This window comes from Anabas testudineus, chromosome 12 (genome assembly GCF_900324465.2).
Source record: "Anabas testudineus chromosome 12, fAnaTes1.2, whole genome shotgun sequence".
In the NCBI taxonomy this organism is placed as follows: Eukaryota; Metazoa; Chordata; class Actinopteri; order Anabantiformes; family Anabantidae; genus Anabas; species Anabas testudineus.
The window spans coordinates 3,216,132-3,236,785 of record NC_046621.1 but is presented as its reverse complement, the minus strand read 5'-3'; the positions used below and the strand labels follow the sequence as shown (position 1 = coordinate 3,236,785).

Genomic DNA, 20,654 nt, shown 5'->3' with positions numbered 1-20,654 from the left:
GTTATTTAACTAATCATTTGAGCTTCAATCATAATGTTTAAAAGTTTCAGCTCCACAAAAAGTTTCCTTTGTCAGTAACTTCATTATCACAACAATCAGATACATCATCCATTTATCTATTTCAGAAAGTGACAGTAACTACAGCCCATCACAGGAAACAACCAAAGCTGGATTCAAGTAATCATTTAGACTTCAACAGCTTCTGTAATCTAAATGTTAATATAGATATTTTACCCGAATACTGAGCTGGTGTTGACAGTATCTTTAGAGGAGAAGTAGAAAAACTACAGCGGTTTGTGTGCTAGTATTTCTAGTGCTGCTTCATTTAAGATGATTTCATACATTTCTGGAAATACGACATCTGTAGTTTTCGGCAGGAGAGTTATGAGCCTCTAAAATCCTAAAGCGCTAAAGAATAAATAGACGTTCGCTTGTCTTCTGGGGAGATTCTTCAGTCTGACCAGCTCCAGGTAAAGCCAATCCTAAAATTTACTTTCTCCATTAATACCTGCAATCCTATCAGCTACAGTGTGTTAAACTAGATTGGGGGTTTTCAAAGTCTGAAAGTACATTTGTTTAAGTTTTTCCATATTAGCACCATTAAATTACGCTGAATTAGACGGAACAGACGGCATCACTGGAATACAGAAACAAAAAAGTTGATTAAGGGCGTTTATGACTTTTTAAAAGTCACGCTGAAACATGTTGATCATCCGTTCTGTGGGTTCTTACTCTAAGAGGAAGTGTGATATTATAATAATTAATACATTTTGTTTACACAGGGCTTTTTAAGAATAGATGCCACTTCCAACAGTGGACTGATAAAAGTTTGACCTCCCAATTTAAAAACCTAAATCAGGTAGATTTTAATCAAGTTTAATTTCCTTCCTTACTTTTATTTATCATTTCGCGCTAAAAGAGTCTATTTTTTATGTATCTTCTGAAAAAGGAAAATGCTAAAACTGACTTTGGTGATTTGCGTAATACACAAATCAGTGTCTGTTGTAGCATTCTTTACACTTTAATGATGAAAATCACCCAGAAACCAAGTTGTGTAACTCTGAAGCCCGAGACAGCTCCACCTCTGGCATGTAGACATTCTGGGAAATGTGCTTATTCTTGGTGAGTTGTGTAAAAAGAGATGGGACCAGTTTCACAACCAGCAGCCATGTTTCCCTAGATGTTATTTTTTTCCTTTAGGTAGATGTGAATAGTCGTGTGCTGCACACATCACGTTTAGATGTTTTCATGTGATGAAATATGCAGTAAAAAAAATCTAAAGGCTCACTGTGTCATCGAGACAGAAACGTAAAAACAAACTAAATGCTCACTTCCTAAAACAAACCCATCACAGCAAGCTACAGTACAGTAGGACTCTGGCATGTAGACTGACATAATGAGAGGTTAGAGGTTGTATCCTTGCCAAAAAATGCCACAGCCACGACATAAAAAAGATCCATCTGTACAAACAACATGCAGAAGTACAAAAACTATTCTGAGCTGTTTTCAGATATTTAAAAAAATGTTGTTCAAATTGCACCGAGGTATCTCCAGGCTTGTCTGCGAGACCCAGGACATTGTTTCCTCTTTGCTCCACAGTTGAAGTTTAAAAAAAATATTCCTTCAATAACACAAACTAGTTTTCCCAGTCAGTGCATGGAAGACCTTCGTCCTCGGACTCCGATTCCGGTGAAGCCTCTTTGATTCTCCTCAGGGCCTCGTGGATGCTGCGGGTCAGAGCGTCGGCCGAGTGGGGAAAAGTCTTGGCGTGGCGTTGCTGCTCCGGCCGGGTCCGTACCTTCCTCAGCCTGACGCCCTGCCTGATTTGAGCCAGGATGTTGTTGCTGTCGTCGTCCGGGTCAGGGGCCAGGACTCGCAGTTCGGCCTTCCTCAGGTGGAAACTGCCACGTTTGAGAGAAGCCAGCACTTCGTCCATGGGGGAGCTCGCTGCAGCAGCACATGATGAACAGTTAGACTCACATATGAAGGATGTGTAACACATTTTAATATAGTTTTAATTCCATTCAGATCAAAAAACTACGACAGAAAACCAGGATATAGCAATTCTATATTTAATTTAATTAACGTGGCCTGGACTGGGATCAGCAGCCAAAAAATTAAAGGATGAATAAAAGCAATGAAAACTATTAATAAATCTACAGAAGATTAACTGAAACTAATGAACTGAATCATGAAACTTGAAAACACTAATGTGGAGGAAAGCTGCTGTGTTATGTAATTAGCTTTAGAAATCATCCAGGACTGAAAGTTTTAATTTGAAGTGTCAGAAGATTTGAAGTGCGAGTGTCCTCCTCACCTCTCCTCCACTGAGACGAGTCCAGCGAGGCAGTCTTCCTCAGCTTCTTCCTCGCCGTCTGCAGCTGGCTGCTGTCAAAGAATCGAGGGGAGAAGGGTAGTGAGGGAGATTCGGACTCGAAATTATGGTGTCGCACTGAGCTGTCTGAGGGCTTCTTCTCCGTCCCCTCACTCTGCTGCTGGTCCTCTGAGGGGGGAGGTGGTGGAGGGGGCGGCGGAGGTGGTGGTGGTGGTGGAGGTGGAGGAGGGGGAGGAGCCAGTGAAAGGACAGATGGGGAAGGCAGGGACAGGAAAGGAGGTGAAGAGTCGAGATTTTCAAGTTCAACTGTTGGTAGAGACACGCTGTCGCAGCTGCAGGCGTCGGGCGGAGGAGGAGCCGAGAGTTCTGGGAGGTCTGAGATGCAGTCGGTCTGAACGCCGGCCGCCTGGGTGTTCGTCTGCTGTCCTGCTCTCCTCCGAGTCTGACTCAGACGCAGCCGACTGGACTTCAGAGTCACCTGACCTGGATAACGCTGTGGGAGTACCGACACGTGGGAGTCAACCAACAATGAGGCAGAGACACAAACATCCAGTGAAAGTTGTTCCTGTTAAACATTAGTGAGCGTCTCACCTGTTTGAGGCTGCGCAGCCTGTCCAGCGTCCTCTGCCTCTCCTGACTCACTCTGGCATTTCGTTTGGCTTCGTCATCGTCCTGAGCTTCTCCTTCCTTCAGGGAACAACAAAGTAGATGTGATGTATTAGTGATGTTTAAACTGTGTCTGATGACTTCCTGTAGTTGTACTACACACCACTGAGCTGTGTTTTTGCAGCTCACACACTGATCAGCCAGAGGTCTTGGCACTCTGACCTGTGTATACCTGTCACCTCTCCTTCCAACTGCAATCTTTGGGTCTTACCTGTTGCAGCGTCTGCAGAGAACTGTTGTCTGCTTGGCTACCTCGCTGCTGCTGAATCTTCTGATTGTGATTGACAATGCAGATTTCCTATTCAAGGAAAACAAAATGCATAAATGATGTGACTGAAGTCCATGTTGAATGAACAGCCACCACAACAACTACCAGTACCTTCTTGTTTTTGAGGTAGACTTTCTTGGCAGTGATGCGACCCCTGCGAGCCTCGAGCTGCCGTGTCCTCTGCTGTAGGACACTGAGTTCTTCATCTCTGAGTGGGGAGGGTGGGGTGTTAGGGTCTTCTACACCCTTCATGGCATCAGGGCTCTCAAAGGCATCGTAGTAAACCACCTCATCCTGTCGTTCTGATACCACAGAACAGATTCATCACCATCAACATAGTCCATAACAGGAAACTCTTATAAATGTCCTTGACATTTCTTTACTGCGATTTCTTGTCATTTATCATAATTTACCAATATCAGTACATTGGTAGATGAGCACAAACTCAGATCAGCTATAAAATAAAAGAACTGGCGCTCACCTGTCATCTGTCTGCGCAGACTCTGCAGCTGGGCAGTGAGCAGCAGCTCTTCACAGCGCATCACCTCCGCCTGAATATCATACAGCTGCAGCTGTAACTCATAGTACAGCGCCTCCAGCTGGTCCAGACGCAGCATGGCATCCTCTCCACCTTGCAGACTCTGCATCTAGAACCACAGTCACACGGTGACATTCTCAATCACAGGTCAAATGGCACATGACACAGGCTGCGTGGTTCTTTCCAAACACCACCTGACTTTGCATTTGTTTTGAACATAAGTGGATCCTGTGGAAACTGAACCCGAGGCAGTGTTCCTGTTCTCTGAGCTACACCACAGCAATTAGGACTTTTTCACATGTAAAGCAAACATTTGACCCCAACAGTTGTTCCCAATGAGTCATTTCCACTGTTGTACACCAGGATGTTATTCACTCCATTACAGGATGTCTGAGCCATGAGATCACTTTTCTAGCACATAACTATTATCTTGCTTTTTTCCCTCCTTCTCTCTCTCTCTCTCTCGTTTGCATCAAACTCTCTCTTCGTCACACTGTTTTTAAAACACCCAGGTTAACTTCAGGTTCTAACACTGACACAGAGATACCTCTTCTTGTGAGTACTATCATGCATTGTGTCATGTTGAGCTTTACCTCCTCCTTCAAGCCATGTTTCTTCTGTTCTAGACAAATTTCTTTGGCTCTCATCAGCTGCAGTGTTTCTTTGGACACAGCGTACTGCAGCCGCTCCATGCGCTGTACGGCTGCTGCCCACGCCGACTTGCCAAACTTCCTCTGGTCGGCTCGCATACGCTCATACAGAGCTGCAACACATGGTCAGAAATGAACCAGAGCTGCAACAATATGTCTTTCAATAAATGAGCTGACAAAAACTTAAATGGGATCTATTTTGAAAGTGTTAAATAAAGAAAAACACCCAACTCTTTGGTTCCAGCTTTTCGAATTTGGAGACTGGATGATTTTATCATAAAAGATAGCAAATGAAATACAACAAAAATATTTAAAGTTGTTAATGTGGCTCTAGCAGTTCATAGCTAAGAAGCTTTGAGGATTAAAATACTTTTGGAGTGATTTAGAAATCACTCTGCTATGTCAGAGGCCAGATATCTGAGAGAGAATATGCTGGTTTTACTGATCTCTACTGCACTTTGTTACAGAACAAAACACTTCAAAGGTCACAGCAAAGACAACATATTGCTTTATAAAGAAAGGCAATGCCTCCTTTCCCTATTTACCCTTCTGCGCGCGAGTCGTGGTTTCAAAGAACTTGACAGTCAGGTCCTGTATGGAGAGTACGGCGGCGTGAGCCTTCTTCTGCCACTCTTCATCCTCCTTCCTCAGGCTCTCCACACGACGGGGACCCAGGCGCTCTGTCTCCAGAGAGATCTGATGGGGTTGAAGGGAACAGCAGGTCAAATGTACAGTATCTGCACCAGCCAAGTAAAAAGGTTCATTGAGTTTTTGGAAATCTGTGAAAATCAAACTGCACCTCAATAATATGCTATACATATACGGCTATGCTATATGTATGCTACGAAAGTTTATATTAATGTATTTTGTCTACCCTTACTTCTGTTCGGTAGAGAATGATAATCTAGGGTTTGCAAACAGAAAGCATAATGTTGGCTCCATCTTGAGTTTCTCTGGCCTATATTTAGATTTTGGCAGACTGACAACATTAAAACTAACTGAATCAGCTCTACTCTTGTTCGCATACAGTAGAAAACTGAAAAAAAAACATGATGTTTCTCATCAAGTTCTGTAGCTATAAATAATCTATCTATTATCTAAGATAGTCCTAAGGGGTTTATAATATCGTCACCTAGATGAGAGTATTCAAGAGGACGAGAATCCAAAATGGACTTGACCATAAACTACCTAAAAAAACTCAACATGGAGCTTTTGGAACAACCCTCACAGAGCCCTGACCCAAACATCAGGGAACATGGATCTGTGGGTGGATCTGAAGCATGTTGTGTACATAAGAAAACCTAAAAATAACTCAGAACCTGAAGTCATTTGCAGAAGGAGTAGGTGAAATCTCCTAAATCTAGAATATAAAGATTCTTAGCTGACAGCTGGAATATCTGCAACAGGGGACAAAGAGGGCAACAAGTACCGACTTGGTAAGGAGCCCAAACCTTCCCACGTCACTTTACTGCTTTTAAATTGAATAAATAAAAGGTAACAGAAAAAACATCTTGCTTTAATTGTGCTTGACTGACTTTAACACTTCAATGCACCTTTTCTTTCACCTCAGGCAATATGTTTTCCTTCCAGTGTGAAAGCCCTGGTTCTGTACAGTGCATTGTAATACCATCCAGTTACAGCAGATGGTGGTAATAATGAGTAGTGACCAAAAGCATGTCTGTGCATGTTCACGTTTATTGACACTAACCCAGTGTCCTACTGGGCTGGTATAAAAGATCTCTGATGATAGTTCAAGTTCCAATACAGTCTACTTGATGTGATGTTGTGTCATGTAATTTCAACTCCTTACAGAGTTCATTCCTCACAGTTCAGCAGCTCGTGTCAGGCCATGTGTAAAGAGTGAGAAACGAGGAAAACTGTGCCACGTGTAGTCCTGTCCTGGGTGGGAACTGAGAAATACAATCCCCAGGAACAGAATGTACACAGACTTTAGGCTAAGGCTCCCGTGAGGGCCTCATGCACATGCACTCATATATATTAATACCTCAATGTTAAACAGATGTGTGTAGGTGTACAAAAATAAACAGAACCACAGTAATCACCAACCAACCTCGAGACCTTCATTTATGTCAGTCAGCGTGTACAGTGTTTGTGAGCGTGTCTGCACGTGAGGCTCAGAATTGGGGAGTGGTTCTGGGGTGAAACTGGGAGCAAGTGGGGGACGAGAGATTACGTCAGAGAGCAAAGAGAAAGACTCACAGGAAAAATTTACTTCAGGAATACAAGTTAAATTTTAACCTGATTCTCTTTTGGCCATGGCCTCATGGGTTAGAAATCCTACAGCACAAAGCATACAGTATGTCATCATGGAAGAGCTGCAGCTACATGTGAGCACAGACCCAGACCCAGACTTTAACACCTACACAACAACAAATGTCTCTCACCTATTTCAGTCAGACCTGTCGCCGTCTCACACTTCCTGTTAACACTTGATATATTTAAAATGATCTATTGTTTAACCTCTTCGTATGTTGTTGTTCACTTTGTCCCAACTGACGTACGTGACAAGTCAAACTAAAGCAAAACATCTCTGCATCAAGTTGATTGTCAGTCTGTTAGACTGGTTATATGCAAACTAAGCTGCATCTACATATAGTACACCAGTGGCAAAATGTGGCATAGCATCGGAAGCGAGGCAGACTCCTTCACTGTGAACACACTTTGTGGTGCCAATAACCTTTGGTGACAAAATAAAAGCATAAACTAAATCTGACATCAAAAGCATTCTCACCCTTTGCTGTGGTGTTGCAAATTGTGGTCAGCTGCTTCCTGATTGCTTTAATAATAATATTATTTAATATAAAAGGCACACTGAATTAATTGAACAGTGTTCACAAAGACACACCTGTGTATATAGTGTCCCACACATGTCAGGACAAAAATCCAAACATGAAGTCCAAAGAATTCTCTGATAAAATTGAGGTGAAGCACAGATCAGAGCAAAGGTATAAAACATTTCTAAAGCTCTGAGTGTTCACAGAGCCTTCAATAACTTATTTGGAACCACCAGGACTCTTCACCAAGGTTATCCTTACAGTGAAGCATGACGGTGCACAGTTACCTATAGTATCTTCTTTTAAAACCTTTTACCACCCTTTCTTTAGAACGCGGGGGAGATGTAACTGAGTAATTTCCTTCAACACCTCTGGTTAACAGTTGTTGGTGACAATATGCAGGTGTGTCAGACTCAGTGAAAATAGAAGTGACATCAGTTCCCGCAGTAAAGTGCTGGGATTACAGCACTGATGTTGTCATGATGGCTCTTATCTCATTTGGTTAAAATAGCATGTGAAGTTCTTTTGTGAGTAACACAGACTCTCAGCAGATACAAGACAGTTCTTTTTTAAATATTGCAGGTCTGGGGGATGGTTGAATATAACACTAGTTAGTCTCTCTGTAAATGTCTGTGTAAATAAAGTCAGACAAGTGTGTTCATCCACTGCTGAAAATAGTCCCCAACAAATGAATCGTCTTGTGTGATCAAACTGAAGTGATCAGTGGACTTTTTAAAATTTACATCTTAACTAGGAACCAAGTGGCTTTGAGCTAAGGGGCCACAGAGAGGGTAGGGAAGTTGATAAATATAGACTACAGACAAAAACAAAACAGAGAAAAACACCAGCCTTGCCCTTTAACATAATACCTCATCAGGCAGGAATACTTGGGAGAATACTGGGAATCATATTTACTCCAGTTCTCTTTTCCTTCCTGCTTCCATTTATTTTTTATCTATGATGTCTGGATTAGCTCAGGTTTAGCAAGTGATGAACTGTGATACAAGAATTTGATGCTTTTCTTTGTCACATGTTACAGTGAACTAAATATCTCTGGGTTATGGACTGTTCAGACATATAAAAATAAAAACTAATCTGCAGATTAAGATCAAAAATAAAAATTTACATGTCTTAAAAAAATCTAAGAAAAAATAATGAAGTTTAAACCATTTTTAATTTAAATTACTATTTGAATTTATCACTTATACAGTCAAATATAAAGGTAGGTTTTGATTATGTATTTATGACTCAAAAACATTTGAAATAAATATGTGCAGATCCCAATAATAATAATGACAATAATGAAATTCAACATTGAGGTAGACTTCTTGCTTCAATACAGGTCATAAATTGTAATATAAAAATTATATATAATATATACTGTGACACGTGAATTTGCATATTATGATAATTCTGAATTTGTGTAAAATTTGTTTGACAGCTGTAGGTAAACATAGCAGCTGTTTCAGGAACCACCAGGACAACAGCTGCGATGTAATAATGTGGTTTATGTGAAGCAGTAACTGGAGCTCGCTGTGTTACAAAACTATCCCAGACAGAGAAACTACATTTTTAATTCATGACTGACCTCTGACCTTCCACGCAACAGGACACCCGCCCTGCACTACTCGGATATGTAATAGGGGCATCCCACAATGCACCATTCACTAAAATACTTGACACCCTTTGTTGTTGATTCATTCAGGTGATCTTTCATTCATCTGTCCCTCGGCTATTACATTCACCGTTTCAGTTAAGCTCACATCTCTACAACTCAGCTGAGTGGAGCAGATAGCATCTGCTCAGTGTCGATTAATCTAGGAGTTAATCAACAGAAAAGTAACGTGCAACTTGTCCGATACTCAAATCATTGCTTTAGTGTTTTCTTAAATGAATTGCTGTACTGTGTTTATTGTGATACTGAACTTAATCATTTAAACATTCCAAGCAGGGATATTTGCAGTTTTCTGACACTTTAGAGACAAAAGGATCCATGGAGAAAGTGATAAAAATAATCATCTTGTATGTGGAAGGTCTATGGTGACTTTACAAAGACCTCACAGGTGCTGTGTGTTTTCACACTTGCAGATAAGGTTGGAATCGTCTGTAATCCTAGCAAGCAACTGATACTACTAATCTACATCCAGTAGGATGCAAACTGCATGTAAATGTCCGTATCCTGTGTCCTTATTCTCAATGCCCTCTCCTTCCCTTCCTTCACAGCGCACACACACACACACACACACACATACACACACACACACACACACACACACACACACACACACACACACACACACACACACACACACACACACACACACACACACACACCCTTCCAGGATCCCCTGACTCATCAGTCTGGAAGCAACCAACCGACTCTGCAGTCATCAAGGATTCATTTGCATGCAGCTTTGCTTTCTGCCGTTGCTTCGCCCTGAGGGAAGCAGGTGGTAGAGCTGGAAACATTGGCATCATGCAGAGTTCAGAATCTCAAGAAAACTCAATAAATCAAACATAAATAAGCAAAATGAATGGTCTTCATGCAAATTCTGACTTCTACCTAACTCCCAAACAGGTCTCTTACCACAACTTTTGATGTTAAGTTCGACAGTTTAAAGTCAAACGTAACGTAAAGTAAAGGGATGATTTTGGACTTTTCTAAAAAAGAAATTTAAAAATTTAAACAGTTCATTGTTGAGGCATTTTCTGATTCGGTATTGTACAGAAGATTAATCATTTAAGAAAATAATTGGGAGTTATAGCTGATGTTTTTAACAGCTTTGGTACAACAATGGAACTGTATGTCACAGAGGAATAACCTACTGAATATTAGCCTGTGTGTACACAGGCACACTATGTATTAGTTAAACAGATTTGGGTTTGGTCTTCTGTGGGATTTGTTGACAAAATATCAGCAGGTTTCTCCTTTAAGAAGAAAAGTTACATACATTTTGGTGCTTCAGTCAAATTTCTAAATTTAGTTAAGCAACTGCCCACGAGCCAAAATTCCATCATAATACACATTCCTAAACACACCCATTCAGTCCCTTGTGTTGGTTAGTGACGCGATGCTGAAGGAATATAAGGACTACAGAGAAGGAAAGACACACAGGGGTAGCATGCACCTCCAGCAGCACTTGATACTGTGCAACACAACAGCAAAGCCAACACAGGCTGCACAGTGCAGGCTTACTCAGACTAACGAGACACAGACTTTGGCATAGTTGTGCTTGTGTTCATTCTCAGCAGTGGATAAGCTTGTTATTTCTACCTCTCCTTTATCTTCCCCACTGGCACTCTTTCCTCACTGTTATGCTTTTCTGACCTGCTGGCTTGGACTCCACCTCAGAGAAACAGGCCTTTGGCAACTCAGAAGTTATGTGTAGTGGACACACCTGCACAACATGTGTCCTTGAAGTGCAAAGGCTGCATTTTAAATTTAAACTTCCTATTTATTGTGCAGTTGCTGTACTTGCTTTACTCGTCTTTATATGTTCATACACGGTCAGAATTTGCCATTGAATGACCAAAGTTAAATTAGTGTTTCTATTTATTATGTTACAGATTAAATACATGTTGCTGCCTCATGGTCGGCTGTTGAAGAACTTTACAAGAAACAGGTATAACTCTGACCCACTGATCCAACCAAGGCATGCAGTACAACTGAATCCAGGTTAGTCTGCTGATTTACTTCCCTTTTCAAGCCTCTGATTAAGGTAAAAAACAAAGATGGTGTGGAGGAAGACCGTGCTGAGACTGCAGAACTACTGAGTGGGTTAGTGGTTGCTGTAATAATACTTATGCTAGTTTTTAATCCACTCTGGGTGGGTAAAAGCCTCTCTGGCTGATCCTCTGCCCTCCACAACCCCCTGAAGCAAAGCTACAGGGTAACACAGATTGGCTACTACACCACCAGCACCACCACATGTAGCCTCTGCAACTAATGCTAAGGTCATTACAGTGGACTTAGGAGGGAAGCTCAGTAGAGGATATAACCATGCAGTGGTTCAGGGCTCGTTTCCCAGCTCTAACCTTGGCTTTTAAAACAGCCAAACCACAAAAACAGCTCTGTAACTGGTGAAGTATGTTTCAGTAGGGATGTAGTCTGACAAGTTAAAGTGTGCTCCAGGACAGACTAGTTAGCCAGCAACTAGGACTAAACCTACTGAAATCAAAAACTGAAACAGATGGCAGTTTTGTGTGTGTGTGTGTGTGTGTGTGTGTGTGTGTGTGTTACCTTAATCTGCTGTCTGCGCAACATTGCCAGTTCCCTCATGTCCCTGAAAGGCTGAAGCAGGTAGTGATACAGCTGAGTTGTTGCTTCCAGCAGCTCTCCATACGCCTCGTCCTCCTCCGGGTACACCTGCAGCAGCTCCACCATGCTGTCCATGGCTTTGTGCTTGTCCAACACCTGGGACAGAACAGAGAAAGAAAAGATGTAGCTGGGAAATCCACAATATACAACATATTCTATTTCAGGAGAGACAACGCTGATGTCATTTTATATTTATTTACCATCAACAAATCCCAAAAACAACATGTCAGCAATTAGGGCTATTTATAAGCTATGAAACATAAAAAATCATAACTCAGTCGACCCAAAGGTGACAACTTCAAGTGAGTAGTCTTGTTCAACAACCCCAAAATATTATGTTTCTTTTTTATATGGAAAAGAAACGCTGAAAATCTTCTCACTTGAGAAGTTGTAATCATATATTATTTGGCCTTGTTGTACCTTTTCTGCTAAAAGAATAACTGAATTAATTAATTAAAAAAATAAATTCTATATGGTTACTTGGAACTGGCCACGCAGATGTAATAACACCCAAGTATGTTTGGATTCTTACTTTATTTTAAAAAATAAAGAAATAAATTGATGCCATCTGAGATCGTTTAACATCACAACTGCTTCTGTGAAAATAGTTTCTTTGTTATATTGCAATCGCAATATTGTCCACAATAAACTACTTTTTCACCAAATGGTGCAGCCCTACACACTGTGTCCATGTTTATGTAATGAAACACAAAGGAATCATCTCATCCACTGCTTTGGTTTAGCTTATTAATGTTTTCTTAACAGCTGGATAAATAAACCAACATAGTCTTTAAATACATCCTTACTGAGTAGCAAATTCCGTTACAAAAATGCCAACTTCTGATGGTTTACCCTGTTTACAACAAGCTTATTTAATAGCTGTTTTTAATAGTCAATTAAAAAAACACAGAGGTTGTGAAGCTACAGTAATGGCTAAACTAGATGTCAGTGTGTGGTTGGTTTAATACTGACTAATTCACAATTACAATAAAATAAAAGCTCATTCAAAGCTTAGGGAAAAACTCAAAGCCTACTTTAAAAAAGCAAGAGTAAAGAGTGTGAGTCTCTGTGTGAGTGCAGACACAGCGGTGTGTGTGTGGTCAGGAACGATACTGTAAACTACAATTCTTGAGTGTAGCACAATGAGAATAAATTGGCCCTAACTGTTGCTGATTCATACCATATGCCCAGCTATCCACAGACTGCTCATTGTTCTTGAGATAAACACTATCAACACAGCTATTGTACACACAAATATTCAGAAACCAGCAGCTCCAATTCATGCACCACAATAGCGCTTCTTCAATTCTGCTTTAGATAATATTGAAATGTACCACCACCCAATCTTCATCTGAACCTGTGAATAAAGTGCTCTTCTCTCTCCACAGAGCGATAGATATGAATAGAGACTCTTCTATTAAGTCCAGGCTGCTTTCCCAGAGCCCTCCACGTTGGGGACTGGAGCAGACACTGCATGATTCAGCTCGAACACTGCTCCTACTGTTTACCTTGGGTCTGTGTCTCCCTGGAAACCAGTGGCCAACCTTACTCGGTCTCCTCGCCCCTGCAGCCCCTGGTAGCCGAGAAAACCCCTGAGCTAAATGAGCCGACTCCTGCTTGGGCACAAGCTACTGTAGGCAAAGCTTTGCTGTTTATGTACGACTTAAACTTACAAACACCAAAAATAAAGTCAAACAAACATTACTATACAAGTCCTGGAACTAATAAATCACTCACACTAGATAAATATTTTATTTTAACATGTCATTTTAGGTAATTTTTTTGTATATAATACTACATTCACATTTCCTGTTGTCAGTAAATTTACATAGTCAAATCCACATGTTGGTGACAGCGTATGAAGAGCAAGAAGCCACCGACAATCTATCTATGATTGTTTAGTGTGAGAGCTGCTGAGCCTGCACTTTAAAAGCTTCCGGATTTCTTGTCTTAATGAAAGCCTAATCATTTAAGTCACTTTTCAAACACAGTATAGTTGCATTTCCTAATTGTGAAGCTCTTCTTCATCAGAATCAGATTCAGTATATTGCCAGGTACAGTAAAGAACACTTGACAGCACTTTTGCATCTTATGTGAATGATGCCATTAAAAGTTAATTTGCTAAATTTAGCTGGTAAATCTGCCGAAAGCACTTCAGTGTGCAATGAGTACATAATTACAGGACATTCTGAGTGATATAAGCTATAGTATAACCGCTCCAGCCCTATCATCAGGACTACCTCGTCTAGTTTGTCGCTGCTAAATCTGTTGGAGTACTTTTCTCTCTCACAGGAGGAACAACTCAACTGTGATCTGAGCAAAGACTGTGTCTACTGTGTAAACTGAAAGTTTAAAATTATTATAATCTCTTCAAATAACACTGCATGCCAGCACCTGTAAACCCACAGACGTAAGTCAATCAAGAAAGTAATCAACAGATTAACTGATAATCTAAATTGTTAGTTGAAACACGAGGTGTATAACCCAGATATCCGTGGTAGTAACGGACAAGAAGAGTAATGGTACCATTAATTGGTTCAGATAATCAACAAGCAGGCACAGATCAATTAACCTGCTAATGTGAAATTCAGACGACACAATATTTAAATAATTAAATATTAATTCAACTATATACTACTACAACAATACCTCTTTTGGCTCAACAGTACAACATGTGCTGTTGTGCTGTGTTGTGTACACATTACTTGTAATGCAGCTGCAGTTAATATGTGTGACACAAAATAAAATGATTTACAAAAAACTACCTTCATAGCTTGGTGTAAATCATTTAATGTAAACAAATCACTTAGAGTTACAACATGACAGGCTAATGCTGCAGCTGCACCTGTCAGTAACACACACCATGACAAACACAACCTGTGGGCATGTGTAGATGCAAAACATAGTGTAGGCAGTATAAACACACAACACAGCAGGAAATCTAAAAAGTAATCCAACAGAGACAGAAAATTAAATCATTTTATATATATATATATATATATATATATATATATATATATATATATATATATATATATATATATATATATATATATACACATATATATATATATACACAGAACACACAAAACATGGAAACTCTCAAAAACGTTGTTACACCTACTTTGTTTCATCTACACTAAACTGGATTAAAACCATGCACCCACATGCTGAAATCTCCAAACCCTGCTCTCAGATGTTCTCTAATCACAGAAATAAAGTCATACGTTAATAAAAAATGTCAGTGTAAACAAAACGTTTCTGTGATAAATTAGCTGCAAATCATCTCTTTCTGTACAAAACTGAAGAGACTAGTTTATAATACAGTATATGTGAGTGCACTACATCTGAATCACACAAATGATTAACTGATCAACAGACGACTAATTTCAAAGGTTTTCATCTTCTATGAGATTAAATTGAATATCTTTAGCTTTTAAACAGACATTTAAATGTGTCAACTTCAACGTTTGCAGATGAGAAAATAATCAAATCACCACTGTTAGCTGTAGTCTTAATGTGCATCAGCAGCATTTACAGTATTTGCCAGGTTTATGTTCCAGCATCAGGCCTGCTTTGATCATGCTGTCCACCACTATCCTTCCTGCATCACAATTTAATTTATGTTTCACACACTTTACATTATCACCATCAGAGAATAACAACAAAGCCAAAGCAATAACATTAACATGTAATGATTAGCTTGAAGTGTATCCGATTTACTGTAGGTGAGTTGTTTATGTCTTTTTAACAACAGACCACAGATAAGGAAAAAAATCTCTGGTCAATAAATGACAGATGCACACCTTACATCTGCAGAGTGTTGTTTACTAGTTAGTAATTTGGCACAGTTATCATCCCAAATGGCAAAATTGAAGCTATATCTTAAAAAATGTGTTAAGGACATAACAGTGATTCTCCAGCTGCTCCATAAAACCAAACACCCAGACCAAACCAAATTTCTGTAAACTGAAATTAATTATTGACTAAATGTTGAGCTCTACTGTACATAACAGTGTCTGTAAGTCTTATTTTGCCTCCTATCTCTACATGCTGTAGAGTACAGCACCTTTTGAGTGCTGCTGTCAGGTCAGCGCTCTGCTTGTTTTATTAGCTACAGTCAGGGTTTATCAAGAATGAACTTAGTGACCAGGAAAATCAAAGTATGTGCAATCCAACACAGCTGTCACAACAGACATAGTTTTAATGCTGTTGTTGCTGACACCATCTCAAAGTGTTCATAATTTATCTTATCCAATTAACTGTACAGATAATAATTGTCAGTCTTTTAAGTAAAATGACAATAATTCAGCGGTTCCTGCTTCTTTAATGTGAGGATAAAGTTGATTTTCTTTGTTATCCAACAGAGTAAACTCGATGTTTGTTAAACAACACCAGACATCTGAAGACGATTTTAATGAAACTAATGTCATTATGTCTCCTTTCTTTGTTGTTTTAAAAAGTTTTATCAGCAACACGATCAACAACAAGAATAAGACCGTACATTTTATACTAAGTGTGACTAAACGTACAATGTACAACTCCATTCATCAGCTATGTCAAATATTCTTCCTTATCAAAGTTTTACCAGTTTTTGTTATCACAGAACGCAGTTGTATTGGAATTTATGGCTGAGCTGTTGAGTTCGACTGCATCACATTTTACCAGTGAATCTAATAAAGTGGCCTCTGAGTGTGTAAAATAATCGAGACATTATGTCATTACAACGTCTTCCTCGTTGGGCCGAGCCTTTACCCAGTTGTTTTTGCTTTGTGTGTCAGTCAGCTGAACAAAGCAACAAAAGAGCTGAAAGACTTTGCCTGAGGTTTTTGTCTCCTTTTGGGTGATTATGACCAGATTTCCCAACAGTATCTGTAGAGCTTTAACTAGAGTCATCACTGCTGTTTGCTCTAACAGCTAGGCTTAAATGAAAATACACTTCTCACAAGCATGTTGAACAAAATGTACAGTACGTCTGCAGTTGTCTGGACTAACTCTGAAACAATCTGCGTAGTGACACATCATATCTGTAACTCCACCTCTGATTGTTCGTCTGTGTTTCTGTGTAACTCCCCACAAACTGTTCAGCCAACTGCAATGGGATGTCTGGACAAACCAGATCATATTACAGGCCTGGAAACGTGCAGCAACAGATGGTGGATCACAGGGGGGGACAAAGGAAGAGGAGGAGAATCAGTCCATGAGGCACAGTTATTCTCAGAAAATGACATGCTTTGTGTGACCAGTACAAGGGGTTTAGTTTAGTTACGTTAAATTAAAAGACAAACTATGACAAATATCAACGAATGGCTAATCTATAGACCTTCTCAGTTAGTCAGCTTGTCTATAAATATTATGTCTATAATAAGAGGCACCATTTACAGTTTCTCTCATGCCAAATTATGTTTTTAGATGTTTTGTTTTGTCCCACCCACTGTCCAAACTCCCATGTATGATAAGGACTAATGTTCACATGTAAGAAGCTGAGGTCAGCAAACAATAATTACTTTCCTGTTAATCAATTAACTGGAAATCAACCTATCTTTGCATCTCACATTAAATATGAACTAGATCTGGGGGGCTAGCAAGCAACTGGACTTTATTTAAGGTCCACATATGACTTTTACAAAACATTATGGTCTTTTTTCATGCTGAAACTTTAATGTAGACTTTGGAGACTGTAGAGCTTCAAAAACCAAATGCTTCACATACTAAACATCATCTTTTCTTACTAAATGAAATTAAATTGATTTATTTTACCTCTTGCATGCGTCTTTTGGCCCTGTCCAGCGCATCTTCGTAGCCTTTCTGCCTCAGCTCACTCAGACTCTCGTAGTACTCCTCCACGTCTTCGCCCTCCGAGAAAAGCACCTGCGAGAGGATCTTCCAGCCGCAGGTGTCCAGGGCATGACCGAGGTACACCTGTAGCTGGTAGCACAGGGCGTCCGTCTCCCGCTGCGACACCCCGGGGCCCCCGAAGAGCACCGTCCACACTCCGGACTGCTCCTCCGGGAACGACGGCAAACACGGCTCCAGGTCCGAGTTAACGGCGCACAGCTGGAGGTGAGCTGCCCGCAAGTCCTGGAAGGAGAACAGCCCGGCCCAGCTGAAGTCCTCACGGCCGCTGGTCTCCACGTCCCCTGGGTCTGCATCATCCGGAGAAAGCAGCACATCCCCGGGCTCCAGGATCTCGATGTCGATCACTTTCGGCGTCACAACATCCCACGACTCCAACGAGTGACCGACACACTCGAGTGTCTTGGACCCAGCGACTTTTAAAGCCTTCTTATCCCCAGCAGCAGTCTTCGCGGTGGGCTGTCCTTTGGGGACGGAGTGGGGTCTAACTTTCCCCGTTGGGCAGCCTCCATCTTTCCTCGTCGCCACTTGACCTTTGGTGGGTTTCTCTGCCACGGAGGCACCGGGCACAGGAAGCCCAGCGGCGGGGCTGCAGTCGAGGAGCGGGTCCAGGAAAGTGGCCCGTCTCTGCACGGTTCTGTTGTGGCAGGTTATGGCGAACTTTCCCTCGATGTCGTTCCAGGCCACGATGAAAACAAATTTGTGCCTCTCCTTTTCGTCGAAGACTCTGGGTCGGACGGACACCCACCCGGACTCCAAGTTGTCCTCCATGGTGAATGACATGTCATCCAGCCCGCGGAACAGAAAATAAGCAGATTAACGGTCCGAGCTGGAAAACCGAGCTAACGGCTAACAGGCTAGCTAGCCGCGGTTAGCTCCGAGCAGAGCAACGTAACGGGGGACGCGAACAACCGAGTGATTTAACAGGTAAACAAAGGGATTCCAGCTCCGTCCCCCCGCTGCCAGCGGTGAGCGAGCGGGCGAACACGCAGCGAACGTCGGTGCCCTGCGAGGCGATCCGGACATGGAGAAGTTCAGCGGACGCGGCGGTGAAACCGAACCGGGCCGCTGGGCTTCACTCCGGGGCGCACACCGCGGTTGTCATGACACCTGGCTCACCTGCTCGCGCGGACCGTCGCTCTTTGTCCTCGCGGCCACACAATGCGGTCGCGCGACTCGGCTCTCGGCGTCACGTGTGAGCTTCTGTTTACAAGCGGTGCGCGTGCGTTTGTCAAATCCGGGGCGGGGCTTAGCGGCTGCGCCCTCCCCCCCATCCCGATGTGTGGTTCAGGGCCTGTGGAGAAAATAGTAAAAATGAAGTTTGTCGGACAATCACGTGTTTAGAATGTGCCTAGATAAATACTCAAGTAAAAGTCAGTAACTAACTATGGAGTAAGTACTCCAAAAAGAAAAGAAAGTTTTTCAAAACTATTTGATGCTTTTAATAACATAACAAAACATGATGGCAAAAATGTGTTATCTACTGACTCGTGGAATAAAACCAGCACTCGGTGAAGGTGGGGATGATTTAAACCACCTTATATAATGACAGAGGATTATTCAATAAATGACAACATAATAATAATATATAGATAATGATGATACTAGAGACTATGTGACCCCAAAGAGGGAATACAACCACATAAAAGCCAGAATGACCACAAGGAGAAGCAACAGCAATGCAAAAGAGTACAAAACACCAACTGAGGTGCGAAATGCCCACAATGGAAGGCAAAATCACTACATAGAGAAGCAAAATTAACACACAACAGAGATGCAAAATAAGCACCAAAGGAGTAAAGTTTTACAAGGACCTCAAAGACAGTGAAACAACCAAAGACCAACCTAAGGTTAGTACCACAGTGACCATACAGACATAGAATGACAACAGCGAGAGGCAAAATAATCGTCAAGGGACACAGAATTACCACATACATATACAAAACTACAAAACAACTATAGGCTACACAAAATGACCACAAAGATATATAACATCCACAAATAATTGGTGGTGTTTTGTGTCTCTTTTATTCTAGATGGCCTTGTCCTACAGTATATCCTATTACACACCTGTTTATAGAGGTCTTGAAAATATTTGCTATTTATTACTATTATTTCAGCTAGAATATTTCTTACACAAATAAAAGTTAATAATGTGCTATATACTTAACACACTATGAAATGTATGTCACAAAAAACAGAAGTTAGTGTCACAATTCCGGGTCCATTTAAGACTTTATAAATCCACCATCCACATGTAACATCACCTATCATACTGTACAATTATAATCAAATATAAACAAATAATTTCATTTAGGTAGGTGAGAAAAATATCCCCACGACTAGTTATAAACTTCACGCATGGTTTCCCCCATGAGCCTTGAAGGCACCATAATAGCCCCTTTACTGTACAGCGACTTTATTAAATCAAACTGTCAAAGACAGGAAATGAATCTACTTCCATGTGCTGAGTTGTTAAATTAATTAATGTACTTAATAAATATTTACATATATATTTATATATATTTATATATCTTTGTTTTTCTCTTGCTGTCTTGCGGACGTGCACGAGGAGCATAAACATCTGCACGTGGGCAAATCCATGACGCAAGCACGCATGGAACGTGCAGACGACCGGAAGCGGTATGGAAACCGGACTGGGACAAAACACATGAACAAAGCAGGAGATGTTTGTTTTGATGGAAACAACAACAACAACAACAACAACAAAAGACTTGTATGCTGCTTTTGAATGTTGATGCTGAAACAATCCTACACTTACTGCTGTCCTACAATAAATGATTTTTGATTGAATATCAATAAAAGTAAAGTATTTAAAGAATAAGCAGAAAGCAGGAAATGTGTTTACTGGCTTTAAGAATAGGGCCACTGGTGGTAGATCTAATAAAAGCATGTTGACAAGTGATTTGAAAAGACTTTAAAAACAGTTCACATGTTGAAGGCCACACATTATATTTAGTGTGATGTCTATATATAGGCTAACAAAACCTAGACAGTGGTAAAAAACACAGGAAACCTCCTCTCACTCTTTCCAAATGCATCATGACCTTAACGTTTGCTCTTTGGAAATTAAAGCACAAAGAGTTTTGAGTGTGATTGTAAACTGACTTCACAACATTTAAGTTTGTGTCTCATTTCCTTTACAAAAATAAATAGAAATAATGAACATAATGACAAAGACAAACGCTTACTTGATAAAAAACTATA

The 20,654-nt window shown here is 40.8% G+C and overlaps 1 protein-coding gene across 1 annotated transcript; it reads right to left on the bottom strand.

Annotated features, from left to right (window-relative positions):
- Positions 1-595: 595 nt before the first annotated feature.
- jmy (junction mediating and regulatory protein, p53 cofactor) lies at positions 596-18,642 on the bottom strand. The gene is made up of 10 exons (XM_026355506.1): positions 17,331-18,642; positions 11,493-11,666; positions 5,003-5,153; positions 4,401-4,570; positions 3,751-3,916; positions 3,381-3,571; positions 3,213-3,299; positions 2,927-3,022; positions 2,318-2,828; positions 596-1,947 (listed from the first exon to the last, which is right to left on the bottom strand). Exons 1-10 carry the CDS (start codon positions 18,207-18,209, stop codon positions 1,637-1,639), a joined length of 2,736 nt encoding a protein of 911 aa, XP_026211291.1. The 5' UTR covers positions 18,210-18,642; the 3' UTR covers positions 596-1,636.
- Between the last annotated feature and the right edge of the window lie 2,012 nt (positions 18,643-20,654).

Coding starts and splice junctions, on each gene's coding strand:
- jmy (XM_026355506.1), bottom strand. CDS start 18,209: ATGTCATTCACCATGGAGGACAACTTGGAGTCCGGGTGGGTGTCCGTC. Junction 5,154..11,492: donor TGCGCAGACAGCAGATTAAG/GTAACACACACA, acceptor CAACCCCATCAG/ATCTCTCTGGAGACAGAGCG. Junction 2,829..2,926: donor GGCTGCGCAGCCTCAAACAG/GTGAGACGCTCA, acceptor GTACTCCCACAG/CGTTATCCAGGTCAGGTGAC.